The sequence below is a fragment of the Petaurus breviceps genome, unplaced genomic scaffold (assembly GCF_028583685.1).
Source record: "Petaurus breviceps papuanus isolate PSGF00001 unplaced genomic scaffold, PetGlider_PUasm1.0 90686, whole genome shotgun sequence".
Taxonomy (NCBI): domain Eukaryota; kingdom Metazoa; phylum Chordata; class Mammalia; order Diprotodontia; family Petauridae; genus Petaurus; species Petaurus breviceps.
In genome coordinates, this window is record NW_027187309.1 from 6,272,272 (window position 1) to 6,289,858 (window position 17,587).

The 17,587-nt window shown below is 35.6% G+C and overlaps 1 protein-coding gene across 1 annotated transcript in view; it reads right to left on the reverse strand.

Moving 5' to 3' along the window:
- Window positions 1-17,587, reverse strand: part of CSMD1 (CUB and Sushi multiple domains 1) — a 2,654,573-nt gene that overhangs the window by 1,420,097 nt on the left and 1,216,889 nt on the right. The window contains exon 5 of the mRNA XM_069065406.1: window positions 6,316-6,523. Within this exon, the coding sequence (XP_068921507.1) occupies window positions 6,316-6,523 (208 nt within the window). The remainder of the gene's footprint in view (window positions 1-6,315; window positions 6,524-17,587) is intronic.

Sequence of the window (17,587 nt, forward strand, 5' to 3'; positions counted from 1 at the left end):
CAATATTATAGCCAAATTCCAGAGTTCCCAGGTCAAGGAGAAAATATTGTAAGCGGTCAGAAAGAAACAATTCAAGTATGGTGTAACTACAGTCAGGATAACACAAGATCTAGCAGTTTCTACGTTAAAGGATCAAAGAACTTAGAATATTTCTGGAGCATAAAGGAGCTGGGATATCAACCAAGAATCACCTCCCCAGCAAAACTGAGCATAATCCTTTGGAGTAAAAATGGGTATTCAAGGACATAGAGGACTTTCAAGCATTTTTGTTGAAAAGACCAGAGCTGAATAGAACATTTGACTTTCAGATACAGGACTCAAGAGAAGCATAAAAAGGTAAACAGGAAAGGGAAATCATAAGGGACTTAAAAGGTTCCCATTACTACATGGGAGATGATATTTGTAACTCATAAGACCGTTCTCATTATCAGAACACTTAGAAGGAGTACATATATAGAGAGGACACAGGTATAAGCTGAATATGAAGGGATAGTATCTAAAAATAAAATTAAGGTGTGAGAATGGAATGTTTCAGGAGAAAGACAAAGTGAGACATAGAATGGGGGCAAATGGTCTCATACAAAAGAGACAAGAAAAAACTTTAACAGTGGAGGGGGGGAAGGGGGAAGTGAGTGAACCTTACTCTCATCAGAATTGGTTGAAAGAGTTAATAACATACACAGTCATTGGGGTATAGAAATCTATCTTACTCTATAGAAAAGTAGGACAGGAAGGGGATTATAGCATGGGGGGGGCTAATAAAATGGAGGGCAGATTTGGGGAGGGAGTGGTCAGAAGCAAAACATTTTTGAGGAGGGACAGGGTGAAAGGAGAGAAAGAATAGAATAAATGGGGGAATAGGATGGAGGAAAATACAGTTAGCAATAGTAACTGCGAAAAAAAATTTTGAAGTAAGTTTCTCTGATAAAGGTCTCTTTTCTTTTACAACATGACTATTATGGATATGTTCTGTATGACTACACATATGTAACCTATACTGAATGGCTTTCCTTCTCAATGTGTGTGTGGGGAAGGGTTGGGGATGGAGGAAGGGAGAGAATTTGGAACTCAAAGTTTTAAAACAAATGAAAAAAATTGTTTTTACACATAACTGTAATAAAATAAATAACATTTTAAAAATAAATAAAATGAATTTTAAAAAGAGCATTGAGAGGTTGTAACTTGCCCAAAATCACATAATCAATAGTAAGTGTTAGAGACATGCCTTGAATCCAGGTCTTCTTAACTCTGAGGCCAGGTTACCATTTACATATACATAAAAGGATCAATAAAGTTTTCCAAATGACTATTAGTATCATTACTAATAGTACCATTAGTACTCTTAAAAGTAATGGACGGATACTACTCAAAATACTATTCATCATTTCCTTACATTTTAAGGACACATGAATCATGTAAAGACTCAATTTGAGACCATTAATGTTTCAGGGGGCAGGTAGGTAGCACAGTGGATCCAGTGCTAGACCTGAAGTCAGGAAAACTCATCTCCCTGAGTTCAAATCTGTCTTCAGGCCCTTACTAGTTGCATAACCATGGGCCCATCATTTAGCCATGTTTGCCTCAGTTCCCTCATTTGCAAAATGAATTGGAGAAGGAAATGGCAAAGTGCTCTAGTATTGCTGCCAAGAAAACCCAAAATGAAGTCATGAAGAGTCAGATGCAGTTGAAACAAATGAACAATATGTCATTATTGCTCTGAAAGTTCTGTTGGAAACAATTTTTATGAGCCACTATATACTTTCCAAAGAGTTAAATCAGGTATTTTCCCCCCTGTAATATATTTTAAATGTACTTTAGCAGATTTTAAAAAAGTTAATAATTTAGGGCAAAAAATCCCAAGTCTATTTTAACTTATTATTAAAGAGTAATGGAATGAAGAACATGCTATTTAAAAATTGCCTCATAGCTATAATTATGTACTAAATTGATCAAGAAGTCATCATTACCATTGAAAATACCAACTAACTATTAAATTTGGTACCAGAATTAAGGTTTCCATCCTATTGTTTTTTTATATTTTTTTTCAGATTAAAACTCTGAATATACATTGTATAATTTTCTTTTTTATGTGAAAGTTATACAGTTACTTTTCATTGCATGTTTTAGTCTTTTATCATTTGTATTTATTTTGCTATTTCCCTGATATCATTTAGTGTCTTCTGTTTTCTTTGCCTGCAATACACTACTTTATCACTTCTGTACCTGAATGCCTCTTAAATCTCTTAGTTTCTTTAAAGACTCAGCTTAAATGTTCTCTACCTGAAGCCCTTCTGAATTCTTCCAAGGTCTAGGGACCTCTCTTCTCCCCCAATACTTTGTAGCTGTATCATATATACCTATATGTATATGTTGTCTTCTCTGATCAAATGCAAGATTTTTGAGGATAGAGAGTGTTTAATTTTCTCTTAGTATCCCCTCCCCAACACTTAGCACAATTTCAGGGATGTAGTAGTTGGAATAGAGACCATTTTATTTAAATATCATCATGTAGCTATTACTTCATAAATCTTTGTTGATTGAATGACTTTCTTGTGTCCATCTGCAATACAACTGTGAAAGATATGGATATAGATGGTCTGTAATCACAATACAAAATAAAGGACACTAGTCAGTATACCTGTGAAAACTCAATCCTTTTCTGACTGAGTAAATAATCCATTGAATTTATTAAGATCAGAGGAAGAAATAACTTAAAAATATGAAGGTATAATGGGGAAAGAAACTATGTTCCCATCATTCTTCCTTTTCTCTACTTCTTGCAATATACTTGCCATAATAGAACTAAGGAAGAAGTCAACAGAATCAATTTGTAGTCCCACATAGGCACTGGAGGTAGGGGGTTGAGGGCCAATGTGAGCCAGCCCAGTCATGGCTGGAGTCTGGATCAGGATGCCCTTGGATCCCGCTCCCCATGTAGGTTAATTATGGCTCAGGGTGTTGGCTCACCATCTTACCATGGCTAGCAAGGAAACGGTGTGAATACTGAGAAGTGACCCCCCAAAGTTTGCACAGTCACCAATAATTAAGTACAAGCTGTTTAATCAATTTTTTTTCATGAGAAAACCATATGTAGCCACCTATGTTATAAAAACCCTTGCCCCAGGACAAATGAAGGGACTACCCTGACAGTTCCCACCTGGCTCATGTCTGTCATTTCAGTTGCCACGCCCTTGCATTTAGGCCATGCCACCTATGGTGCAGGCATCAGTAGGACATAGGGATTTCTTTTATGGAAAAAGGACCCTTTTTCCTACATTTTACTCTACTTTGCAACTGATCTTCTCAGTACTAGTAGTTTTAAGTATTCCCCCCCCGACAAACTAGAGATTCTATTTACAATAATTTTGAGAACATGTTGTGGGGGGCTCTGGTCTCATCAACATGTACCTTTATGATCCCTGTAACCACCAGAATAAGAGGCTCACCTGCAAAAGGGCAAGTGTAGTTGGGGTAAAGAGGAAAGGAGGAGTAACATTAGAAGTCCAGTGTCAGAAAGAAAATAAAGGGCTAGGGAGAGTATGAAAAAATTATTTCAGATCCTTTCTCTTCAAACTTCCTATTTCAGAAACAAAGGACTTTCCACCTCCTTTCCTTTCCCTTCTAATCACTTGATTCTTCTACAACTTCCAGATCAATCTTTCTTATGTATAGATTTTGGCATGTCACTCTGCTAAAAAAAAATCTTCACTGGCCTATGGAGCATCAGCTTACTCAAACTCCTTTACTGCCAGTCCTTCACAATTTGGTACCCCTTGACTTTTTTTAATCTTAATTTAATAGCACTGCTTTCTTTACACATTCTACTTTAATCAAGATGGATTATTCTTCTGCTTTTCCCACATAAAGAAAAGAAAGAAAGAAAGAAAGAAAGAAAGAAAGAAAGAAAGAAAGAAAGAAAGAAAGAAAGAAAGAAAGAAAGAAAGAAAGAAAGAAAGAAAGAGAGAAAGAAAGAAGGGAAGTACCTGCTTGACACTGACATGGTTATGTTTGGAAGAGCATTGATGAATATGTTTTATGGTATTTGCTGGCTTAATATTTATCTTTGTTGTTGTCTTGTTATTACAGTTTCTTTTATTTAGAGTAATGAAATCAACTCTCAAGTATAAATTCTAATAGAGTTTTGTCTGTTACTTGTTAGTTTTGCTCACAAAGAGTATTCTTTCATAACTCTTTTGCAAGGGCAGCAATCTATACTTCTCATAGTTGCTAATACTTACTTGTTAATGACACCTCTAAAATGTGTCTTTTGTAAATGTAAAATGTAAAGTAAAATGTAAAATTGTAAATTTGTAAAAGTAAAATGCCTTTTTGAAGGCAAAACTTAAATTTCATGATTTCCTAAAAATGAGCACCAAAGAAGTATAAGGGACATCAGAGATCATTTAATCATAGAATCATAGCATGTAGGGTTAGGAGAAACCTTAGGAGTTTTCTAATTCAGTCTTTTCATTTTATAGTTGAAGAAACTGAGGCTCAGAAAGGCAAAATAACCTTATTCAACTTATTATAGATAATTAATAGCACAGCTAGAATTAAATGAGAACTCAGATCTCTGAACATCACTGAACTTTCTATTATACTATTTTTTCCTCTTTAGGATAAGTAAGAGAAAAAGAAAAAAGGCAAAGAAACAATTTTATGTAAATTTTAACATCCAAATATCACAAATACTTGATGGGGTAAATTAAGAAACTTACATAATAAAGTATTATAAATTGTCTCCAAAGTGAATAAAGTATAAAATATAAATCATTATAACAAAGATGACATTTCTCCAGTTTTGAAAAGGAAAAATGGAACAGAAAGAAGAGAAGATGAACTATTTGGCCAGTAACATCAGATGTGTTTCAGTAAATACTTCAAAACAATTCAACTAGATTTCATTGATCTCCTAACATATGATGACAATAATAGCATCCCCACATTTACATCATATCATCATAGAGAAACTCCAAAAACTTTGGATTTGTAGATAGTCTTTAAGATCTCTTCTAACACCATGATTTCTGGACCTTTCAGTAAGTACTACAAAGGCTGGTCCTATGCACAATCACTGGATCTATCTTATCCTTTGATTATAGATGCATGAATGCAACATTCTGCTTACCTCTGTTAGCATGACAAAATAAAATGTACAGGACTCAGGATTTGCTAAGCAAAAACAAAATTATTAAAGGATTGACAACTGATATCCTTGTGATAATAGCACCTCAATTATCTGCATAAATCAAATATTTATGCTTTTGCTTGAATGACTCATTTATAAAATTTTTCAATTATACACATACTCAACTGCCCCTCCATTAAAATCATACCACACTTAGCTACTGAGAATAAACAATGTTTTCATTTTTACTCTTTATCTGGTCTTTAATTCTGACACCCAACTTACCCACTCAAGAGCTATTGATTGCCTTCCTAAGGTCTCTGACTTACCAACTAGTCAGTTATGTAAATTTAAAAATTATAGATTGATGCCTACATTATATTGTTGAGAACCATAGTTTCAAGTCATATTATACAACATTGATGGGAAATTTCCCTCAATACACAAACCACTGTCCAAACTGAACAAGATCACAGTAAATCCAATACCATTTTCCTTTCTAAGCATAAATTCAAGATAACTGACATTTGGTTCAGTGGTGTTAACATAGGTTATTTGCTAAGAACTAGGATCACACATTTGGTTTTATTCTTGATCCTTTAAAAATGACTCTTGGCGGAGGCTTATACTTATCATTTTAGACTGTCAGTTTGATTAGTTTTGACATAACCTTTTTTCAATCACTCTCCGCCCAGATAGCACAATCACTTGTGGCATCATCTTTAAATTCAATAGGTAATCTCTATACATACATATATCTCTGTTTCATGGACCGCACAAACTCAAGGGAATAAAATCAGAGAAACCAATTCCAGAGATGTCAGTTCCCACTTGTTCCTTTCTATCTTTTCCCCCCTACCTCATTTAATCTCCAAATGGCACATAACCACTCTCTTCCCTATTGCTTTCAGACTGACAGGGAATGTGGATGGGGCAATGGATTGACAAATGTCAGGAAGTTAACACATCACAGAGATTTTTGAGATTCCTTTTTAAGTCTCACAAACAAGCACAATACCTGCATAGGGCCTCTGAAGTCAATACAATCCATTCACTGTTTCTTTTCATCAATCATGGCTGATAAATGAATTATAAGGAAATTAATAAAATGCATTGTAGAATCCTAGGGAACTAGTTTATCAGTGATTACATTTCAATTCTATGTTCATAATCCTTCCTGTACTCACCATATTGATGGTGCTTCTGTCCCACTGATCTCTAAGAAATCATAACCTTCTTCTAGTTGGAAGTCAGTAAAGACCAAAGCAATGGTATCTCCAGGCTCAGCAAGAATGGTCCATGTGCAGTCAGCATTGTTGTCATACTCCGAAGGGAAATGAGGGCTAAATATGGCACCACTTGTCCCTCTCAAAGTTCCACCACAAGCACCTTCAGCTGATCATCAGAAAGAAAAAAAAAATATTTGGATTAATTAGGACTCAAGGAATTTAAAAAGCTCATAGTGTTTGAAATTCTTCTATTGAGCATTAAGACATGAAAATATCTTTGCTTCACGAGTAAGAGCACCGGCTCCAGTGTCGGGATGACATGTGGATGGAAACCAGGCTCAGACACTTATTACCCACCCAGAAACAACAGGCCGTGTAACCTTGAGCAAGTTACTTAACCCCAATTGCTTAGGGGCAGCCAGGTGGCTCATAGAGTAAGAGCAGTGGCTCCATTGTCGGGATGACCTGGGGATCAAATCTGGGCTCAGATACTTAGCACCACACCCAGAAATAACTGGCAGTGTTAAATAACAACCCCAAATGCTTTAAAAAAAAAAAAGAAAATATCTTTGCTTCATTTATTGCTTCAGAAGATTATGTTGAAGTGTTTGTGTCAGTGGGAAATATTGCTCCTTCTTAAAACACACAAGTAATTTGGATATTACCTTATTTGTCCCAGATTATTGTTGACATGTCTGATTTGGAAAGTTTCAAAAAAGTTGTTGCCTGATTCCATCTTACCCGCCCCCCTGCCCTGAAAAAAAAAGTTTTTTTTTTTTTTTTAATAAAAGCTCTAAGTAGAAGACGGATGGAATACTAAGAAGGAAAACTTGGTTAAACATGCATCTTAATAGTAAATTAATTCTTCCAAAGGAAAAAAAGAAACATATTTGACCCTGAAATCTAGATTTTAAAAGAAGTTGGACTGAACAGAACTGAATAGTTCATAATAATGCTATTAGGAAAAAAATAAGCAGGGAAGAAAAGTCTCATTGTTCTGTGGAAATGATCCAGGGCTCTAGAAGTTTATGCCACTGGGTTCACAACTAGAAAAGTTCTAGAAAGGCTAGAAAAGATGAAAGTCCCAGAAAGACCATGTCTATACCTGAAAATCAAACTATCCAAGTAAAGAGAGGCTTATAGATAATATTGGTCACAGGTTGAAATATTCTTTAACCACAGTAACTTATAGTGCAGAGAAAAACAAAGAATGGGAAAATGAGCACTGCCAAATTCATTTAAATTGAAATGGTGCTACAGGTTTGAAATATGGAACATGGAAGGGGAAGGGAAGGGAATATATATGTATGTGTGTGAGGTACTGTGCTAAGCACCTTATTATTTGCAAGTTACAATTTCACAAGCTCTTCTGTGTAGTTGTTGAAATTCTGGGAATGGCTTTGCAACTTTCTGGCTTAGTAACCTTTGAACAATTTGGTAACCTCTGAACAATTTGGTAACCTCTCAGTGTCTCAGTTTCTGCACGTGTAAAATGAGAGTGTCAGACTAGATGGTGTGTAAGTAACCTTTCAGCTCTAAATCATATGGTCCAAAGATCTTTGTAGGTCCTGTTATTTTCTGAGATTAGAGAAAGATAGAACTTTGTTGGTGATAAACAGGGAAAGCTGAGATCCAAGTTCTCAGATGCAGTTATAAACTAGGATATGAGTACAGTCATTTTTTTTCACTTTCTCTGAGAACACCTGAGAATGTCTTTCCTAGTCATTCTTTCCACTATGCTTAGTTATGGAGACCCCATCACTGAAGGCAATAAAAATACCAGATGCCTATTATTTGTTTTAAAGCAGGATTTCTTAACCTAAGGCCCATTAATTTATATGTATTTGTATAAATATACATATGTGAAATATAATAATAAACATACATACATATATAGCTAAATTTCTATACACACAGATATATTTATGCATATATATATGTGTATATATATATATATATGTATATATATATATATATATATATATATATATACAGTTATCTCTTCAACATCACAACCTTCCCCATTGCAGTTTACATATATCATGGGTCAGCATAAGAAATTAAATGGGGATGTTTTGGGAGTTTTGTGGAATCCACAGATAACACCAAAGGGCAGCAGATGACATGGAGCCTATGACCAGGTACTTAGCCCAAATTTTACAGTAAGGTACTGTAAACACCCATAAAAGAAATAAAAAAAATCAGACCTTCTCTGATACAAAGGGACAGACAAAAACTTTCAGGTGAATTTTCTATATCTCCAATGCCCTCTGACCCTAACCCTCATGATATGGAAGAGATGACTGTATACAATTAGATGTTCTATATACATGGTTATATAATTACACAATACATATATACATAATTACATCCTGTATCTATGTACAGTTATATAAATATGTAATTCATTACAATGTAGTTTTCCTGTTAAAATGTTTTATTTTATGCATTTCAAAACATTCTGAAGTGTTGTTCATAGATTTCACTAGACTTTAAAGGACTCTATGATACACTAAACACTTTACAACTCCAAGGTCTTAAAAGAACAGGGTTGGGAGTGGGGAGTTTTATGAATTACCATCTGTAGGAAGCACTTGTACATGTATTTTCTCTGGAGAGGCAGGGAGTGGTCTTTAGGTACCACTAAATCATGAAATTAAGGACTCTCAGCTTTAGGGTAGTCCAAGCCATACCTAAATAGGAATCTCTTCTTTCAATATCCATGAAAAGTGGTCATCTAGTATCTGCCTGAAGACTTCCAATAACGAGGAATAAGAAGTTCCCCAGATGTTCAGGAGCTTTTACTTTCACCTTACTAGTTTTACTTATTGATATTTTTGAAATGTTTCATAGCTCATTTTATTGCTTCCTTATATAAAGTAATGATGCTATTATTGATTGGCATCAACAGTACTTTGAAGAAGCACATGTCCAAATAAAAAGATATTCATATGGCTGAAGCAAATACTTTAAGAGCTGATACTTGATTTGAATTTTAGCTTAAAAGCTTACAAAGAAACATTTTCGATCTTCTATAATCCTCAAAATAACCCTGTGAAGATGGCAGTAGTCACGATAGTATTGTTTTTAATTATGATTACGTTCAGGTTTCAGGTAAGGAAACTGAGGCTTAAGAGTTTAATTAATTTTTTCCAGGATCACCAAACCAAGAAAATTGGGGGGGGGGGGCGGAAATTCAATTGAGTTTTTCTCTTACTCGACTCTTTCCACTGATTTCATGAGTTAGAGAGAAAACCTCCTGTAATGGCTAACATACCAGACATGGAACAAAGAACCTGAATTCAAATTCTTCCTTTGATACTTAAGACATTTAAAGCCCAGGCAAGTCTTACCCTTTCCAAGCATCAAGTTTCTCTTCCCCAAAATGGAGCTAATAATATGTGTGATATCAACTTCACCGAGGTTTTGTAAGTCTTAAATGAGATGAAGTGTATAAGGAGCTGTTGAAACTTAGCTGATGTTAGTGTCAGGAAGACAGGAACTTAAGTCCTATCTTCAAAGCACACTGGTGGCATGATCCTGCTCAAGTACCTAAAAAATTCAGTGCCCTAAGGAACTTTCTAAATTTTAATTACTGAACAGTTGTGTGTATTGACACTGGTACAGTGAGTTATAGGAATTCTCTATACCCATACAATCACAAATCAACAAAAACAATAAGTAAATAATATATAAATTAAGAAAATTAATTAAACTAATCTTTTATTGTTATTATTGTTATATATTATATTATTACACTATTATTATGTGTTACAGCCACAGAACTGTAATAGTTATGCTTGGCTTCCTCCACTGGAATCTAATAAGCATTTGTAAATGCTTCCATTTTTTTCCTTCAGATTACACTTCATGAAGTGACTCACCATCATAATGGCAATGGACTTTATTATTATTATTATCATTAAGTTAATATTAGGTACTGTGGTGAGATCACCTTTAACAATCACCTTTAATGGTGTTTGGGATTTTATGGATATTAACATCCCTTCACATTTAATATGACAATGTTGTTTAATACTGGACATGATATTGGCAAACTCCATTTAAATAAGGACTATATCATGTCTTCCAGGTTCATGATACTCAGGGACTGACGAAGCAGTCAGGAAAGCTCAGGGGTTCATACTGCCTGTGCTAAGGGTGAATTCTGTCCCTTTCCTCAAACCAAACATGCTATAGTACCTAGAAAAGGAAGGGAAGAAAATGTATACCTTGGAGTGCCTTAGCTCTAAGCATGAGAATGGGGTGGGAAGGAGGAAAAAAGGCAGTGAAGTCAAGAGACAGACAGACAGAGAGAAAGAAAGACAGAGACAGAGAGACAGAAAGACAGAGACAGAGAGACAGTGACAGAGAGACAGAGACAGAGAGAAGGAAAATGACATTTGTTGACAGTAGGCAGGAGACATTTTCCTCATATCTGCAATCACCATTGTGTTTTTATGAAAGGAAACACTTCATTACCTTGTACAGTATTTTAGCAAAATGAGGTATATTTATGATGATGCTAGGCTAAAAACAAAAATAATTTATTGAGACTCTCTCCACTACTTTTCACATAAAATATTATGTAATATTATAAAGGTAATCTTACCGATATAACAATTTAGTACTATACCTAAAAAAGGGGAATATATACATACATATATATATAATGCATATGGTACTCATTGCTATGAAAATTTTAAAATAAATTGCTCTCTGTTCAGTCTATTGTTAAAAAGAAAATGAAATAAGTTGTGATAGCACTAAAAGTATTTTTATGTAAGGGATCAATCTAAAGGATAAATTTACATTAAAAATCCTTATTTACACAGTAGAATTTAGATTCTACACTTCATGGTCGTTTATTCTGTTCTCTATAGAAAAAACAAGTGCAACAGAGTGGTACCTAATTACTGGGATGTCTGACATGAATCTTTGATCCTAAAAAGGCACTTTAATCAATTTCAGATTAGAAGACAAATAACTCCAGAAAGGAGTTGATGATTCTTCTTTCACATTTTGAGGAGGAGGGGGAAAGTGATTTAAAAGCATATTTTGATTCTATGGGTAGAAGGAACTTTGCTACTCACTTTGGTACTATTCAGACTTTGTACTGAAATGCTTTTCCATTTTATGTACATGACAATAAATGCCAGAGAGAAGTAGAATGGACTGAACAAGAGTGAGAAACCGCACTGGCTTTGAAATATTTCTTTATATAATCCACAGAGTGGATAATACTATTGTACAGTGAAGACAAACGTAACCCTTAAGTCAGAAGACCTGGGTTCAAATTTAACATCCGAAGCTTAATACCTTCATAACCTTGGTCGGACAAGTTGCTTAATGTAGCTGAACCTCTGTTTCTTCATCTACAAAATGAGAGAGTTACACTATGTACTATTTAGAAATCTCTTCTAGCCCTAAATCAATGAAGGAAAGAGAAAAATGTGAGCATTTATATAGTACCTGCTGTGTGCCAAGTTCTGTACTCAGCAAAGTACTTTAGTTATTTGTACCTCACAACTGTTCTGTTGTGAGGTAGGTGCTGTTATTATCCCCATTTTACAGTTGAGAAAATGAGGCAAACCGAGATTAAGTGACTTGCCCAGGGCCACATTGCTAGTTTGTGTTTGAGATTACATTTAGAATCAGGTTTCCCTGACGCTTTGCCCAGTGCTCTACCCACTGTTCTTGTTGCCTTGATCCAATGCTCCTATAATAAATACACAAATACATATGGGTTGAAACCATACTCATTATACTGTTATCCTTGAATTTTCTATATACCTGTATTGCAGAAAAAAATGTATATATGTCTTCATTTCATAAGACAAAATTTCTATTTTATGCTAGAAAGAGCTTAAGGGAATACTAATAGAAATCATTTTTGAAAGTGAAAATCTTCAGTGTGAATAAGAAGAATTCTTTGGAGAAAGCAGTCCTCCATGTCTTCATTGAAGACACTGAGAAAAATGTTAGGCAGCAAAGGCCAAAGAAAAGCTCCCCCAAATACACCATCAAAGACCTCCTTCCAGATTGACAGCTATTGATCTTTAGGTCTCATCATTCAACCAATTGTAATGGTCATTCCATTCATATCTTCCTAATTTGTCCACAATCAAACATGCAATATTTTATCTAATATGATCCTAATAGTTATGTCTAGAGCACTGAGCTGTAGTGACCCTGTTACAAAAATGAAATGAGTTTAATCTGTCATTACTTTTTCTTGAAAAAAATATTGATGGACTAGTGATGACTACTTTTAGTTTTTTTAATACTCGAATGTATCATTTACATCCTAATCATCCTACAATCTTGCTGGGAATCAAAGCATTTGTTTCTGTCTTTGAAAATTAACAAAACCTTTTCCCCTTGTACAGTTTTCAGCATCTTTCCTAATTTTCATTATAATTCTCTGGTTCACAGTGAAACTATTCTCATTCATAGTTTTGTAGAGGGTGGGGATGGTGGAATATTTCCTTTCCCCTAAGAAACTATAGGCAATGTCTTTAAGATTCAGATGAATTCCATATGATCATATGGGGAGAGAAGTGCATAGTCACACAGGTTATAAGTGTCTAAGGTCAGATTTGAAATTGGGTCCTCCTGACTCCAAATTCAGTGTACTATACACTGCACAATCAGCTGCCTCTGGATAGATAAATTGATTGGATTTTATTGGATTTATCATGAATAAAATAGATAAAACAAAAAATTGCATAAGTAAAATGTTTTTAACTATACAAGACACTAATTCTAACTGCAGAAAATAGGATTTCTGTGAGTGCGACTCACTTTATATAGTTTCTCATTCATGCACACAGAGAGGCACAATATAGTTAAAAAATTACAGACATTGGGGGGCAGAGTCAAGATGGCAGAACAGAAACAGGACTTCTGTGGGGCTCCGGCTTCCACCTCCCTCAATTCATGTAAAAGGGGACTCTGAAAAACCTTGGAGCCACAGAACCCACAAAATGACACAGAGAAGTTAACCTCCTGCTGAGGACAGCCTGGAAGGCTGGGAGGAATGGGCCAGTGCAGTGCTCTGGGAGCAGAGCCCAGCCAGGTGGGGACCTGAGGTTTTAGCCCCAGGGTGGACCTGACCAACCACTGGCTGGAGGGACTCCAGATCACCAGCAGCTGTGGTGGTTTCCAGAATTATCAACACATAGATGCTAAGGACAAAGTGAGAGTTCAGTGCAGTGTGGACTTTGGGATCCAGTAGTTGGGAGTGTGTCAGCCTCTTCCCCCAGGGTTGAGAAGCTGCTGAGGAGCCGCAGCCTTGCAACTGCCCCCACTTGGCAGATTCAGTTCCTACCCTGCAGAAGGGGAACCAAGCAACCAGTCTGAGGGGTAATCACTCTTGCTTTAACCTGCTTGGATCTGGATTGCAGTCTAGGGTGGAGGTCCTGGTGTGTGCAAGCAGCTTGCCAGAGAGTGTAGAGGCTTCAGAGAGAGCACCCAACTAATATCTTCAGCAGCTAAAAGAAACCCAGTGTTTGGTACGAAGCTCCCCTGTCTGGTGGCAGAGTCCTACTGTGGCAAAAAGCCCAGGGGTCAAGAGACTGAGTGGCGACATGAGCAGGCAAAGGAAGCAAAATAAACAGAATGACCCAACTTTACACTCCTATTTTGGCAACAAAAAGGATCAAAGCATGGAACAGGAGGAAGACAGTGAAGTCAGAACTCCTGCACCAAAACCTTCAAAGAAAAACACGAGCTGGTTACAGGCCATAAAGGACCTTGAGAAGCAAATAAGAGAAGTGGAGGAAAAATTGGGAAGAGAAATGAGAACGATGCAAGAAAATTATGAAACAACAGTCAAAAGCCTGAGGAAAATAACACCTTAAAAAATAGGCTAACTCGAATGGCAAAAGAGGATCAAAAAGGCAATGAGGAGAAGAATGCCTTAAAAAGCCAAATTTGCCAGATGGAAAAAGAACCTCAAAAGCTCACTGAAGGGAATCATTCCTTCAGAATTAGATTGGAGCAAATGGAAGCTAATGACTTTATGAGAAATCAAGATGCTGTTAAACAGATCCAAACAAATGAAAGAATAGAAGGCAATGTGAAATATCTTATTGGAAAAACCACTGACCTGGAAAATAGATCCAGGAGAGATAATTTTAAAATTATTGGATTATCTGAAAACCATGATCAAAGAAAACCTAGAAATAATCCTCCAAGAAATTCTCAAGGAAAACTGTCCTGATGTTTTAGAGCCAGAGGGCAAAATAGAGGTAGAAAAAATCTACTGATCACCTCCTAAAAAAGATCCCAAATAGAAAACTCCTAGGAATATTATAGCCAGATTCCAAAATTCAAAGATTAAGGAGAGAATATTACAAGCAGCCAGGAAGAAACAATTTGAATATTGTGGAAACACAATCAAGATAACACAGGATCTGGCAGCTTCTACACTGAGGGATTGACGGGCTTAGAATATGATATTCCAGAGGGCAAAGGAGCTGGGATTAAAACCAAGAATCATCTACCCAGCAAAACTGAGTGTCATGTTCCAGGGGAAAATATGGTCATTCAGTGGAATAGAGGAATTTCAAGTATTCTTGCTGAAAATGCCAGAGTTGAATAGAAAATTTGACATTCAGATACAAGAAGCAAGAGAAGCTTGAGAAGGTAAACAGGGAAAAGAAATCATAAGGAATTTATCAAAGTTGGACTATTTACATTCCTACATGGAAAAACAATAATTGTAACTGATGAAACTTTTTCTCAGTATGAAAATAGTTGAAGGGAATATATATATATATATACACACACACACACACACACACACACACACACATATATGTCTATATAGGAGGGTATATGGGCATATGAATACATATGTGAATGTGTTTATATATGTTTACAATTTTACATAGATAGAGGGCACAGGACCAATTTAATAGGAATGGATGATACTTAAAAGGTGAAATTAAGAGGTGAGAGAGGAATATGGGGAGAGACAGAATGGGGTAAACTAACTCATATAGAAGAGGCAAGGGAAAATGGTTACAATGGAAGGGAAGAACAGGAAGGCAAAAAGTCAACACCTAATTCTCATTGAATTTGGCTCAGGGAGGGAATGACATACACACTAAATAGGGTATCTCACTCTACCAGAGAGTAGAGGGGAAGGGGATGAGAGGGAGGATGATGGAAGGGAGGGCAGGCTGGAGGGGAGGGAAGTTGGAAGCTCCCAGTTTTGAAAAGGGACAGGATCAAAGTAGAGAATAGAACAAGTGGGAAGTGGGACAGGAGGGAGGGAAATATAGTCAGTCTTTTACAATATATCTACTATGGTAATGTTTTGCATAGCTACACATATATAACCTATACTGAATTGCTTATCTTCCCAGTAAGGGTGGGTGACAAGGGAGGAAGGGAATGAATCTGGAATTCAAAGTTTTAAAATAAAATGTTTAAAAATTTATAAATACTATTATTAATACCATTTTACATGTAATTGGGAAATAAGATATATAGGTATTGGGGCATAGAGATACACCATGCCCTACTAGAAAAGTCGAAGGGGGTATGGGAGAAGATATGGGAGAACGCAGATTGGAGGAGGGGATATCCTGTGGGACCACTATTTGGGGGCTGTGGGTAGGGGAAAAATGGGGGAAAATTGTAACTCCAAATCTGGTGGAAATGAATGATGTAAACCAGAAGTTAATAAAGGATTTGAAAAAAAATACATTGTCTTCTATTTCTCTGTATGAAGGGAGATGTTCTATGATGCTAAATCTAGGGAGATGCTTATCACACTGAAGAAACTGATGAAGACTTTGTTGAATTAAAGTCATAGATATAATTTTTCATGTTATAATTTTCCAATTAGAGTCCTAATCTTGACTCTGATTCATATTTAAAGCAAAGCTGAGACTCAATTTCCTCATTTATAAAGTAGGATAAATAACCCTCACATACCCTACTTCACTGAGTTGTTGAGAAAAAAAAACTTTATAAGTATTTATATATTGAAGCCCTATAGAAATTTACATTATTATCATCTGTGTTCTAGCCATTCATTAGATTAAATACCCTACATTTTATGTATTATAATTTGATACTTGATGATAATAGTATTAAAATAGAGAACATTAGTTAGCATGGAAGGTAAACAGGCTATAATCAGAATCTCTGGACATTCTATCCTAATCTTTTTGGCCTTATAAAACTACTGGAAGATTTTTATGTAAGTCTCCTGTGTTAAGAAAGAACTAATTTTTTTTTCAGTTCTGAAAAAGGGATAATTTTTTTTCTGATAAAAGTCAACAGGAATTTAGGATCCACCTCATAAAAATTTGCTTTAAATACACTTTGCCTGGAAATGCATCTATTCAATTAATTGAAGACTGCATATATGCACATAGGATCATGGGTTTAGTTAGATTAGGAAGGGGTTTCCAAGGCCCTCTAGTTCAACACACTCATTTCATACATGAGGAAATTAAGGATCAAGGTGTTTAAGTGATTTCCTTAAGAGCATACAAGTAGTAAGTGGCAGATGTAAAAACAAGTTAGAATGATTCCAATACAATATTTTTGTTTGATTTTTTTTTGGTTTTCAACATTCACTTCCATAAGATTTTGAATTCCAAATTTTCCCCTCTCCTCCCACCCCCAAGGTGGCAAGCAATTTTTTACAGGTACTACATATACATTCATATTAAACCCATTTTCACATTAGTCATGTTGTAAAGAAAAGCTAGAACCAATGGGAGAAACCATGGGAAAGAAGAAACAAAAAAAAAAAAGAGAGAAAGAAAGCAAATAATATGCTTTGATCTGCACTCAGACTCCATAGTTCTTTTTCTGGAATGTGGGCAGTATTTTTTATCATAGAGTTGTCTTAGATCCTTGCACTGCTAAGAAAGGCCAAGTCTATGAAAGTTAGTCATTGGAACATGTGACTTTTACTATGTACAATGTTCTCCTGGTTCTTCTCACTCTATTCAGCATCAGTTCATATAAGTCTTTCCAGGTTTTTTTTTTTTCTGAAGACTTCCTGCTCATCATTTCTTATAGCACAACAGTATTTCATTACATCCATATACCACAACTTATTATGCCATTCCCCAATTGATGGGTATCCCCTTAATTTCTGATTCTTTGCCAACACAAAAAGAGCTGCAATAAATGTTTTTGTACACATGTGTCCTTTTCCCATTTGTATGATCTCTCTGGGATACAGACCTAAAAGTGGTAT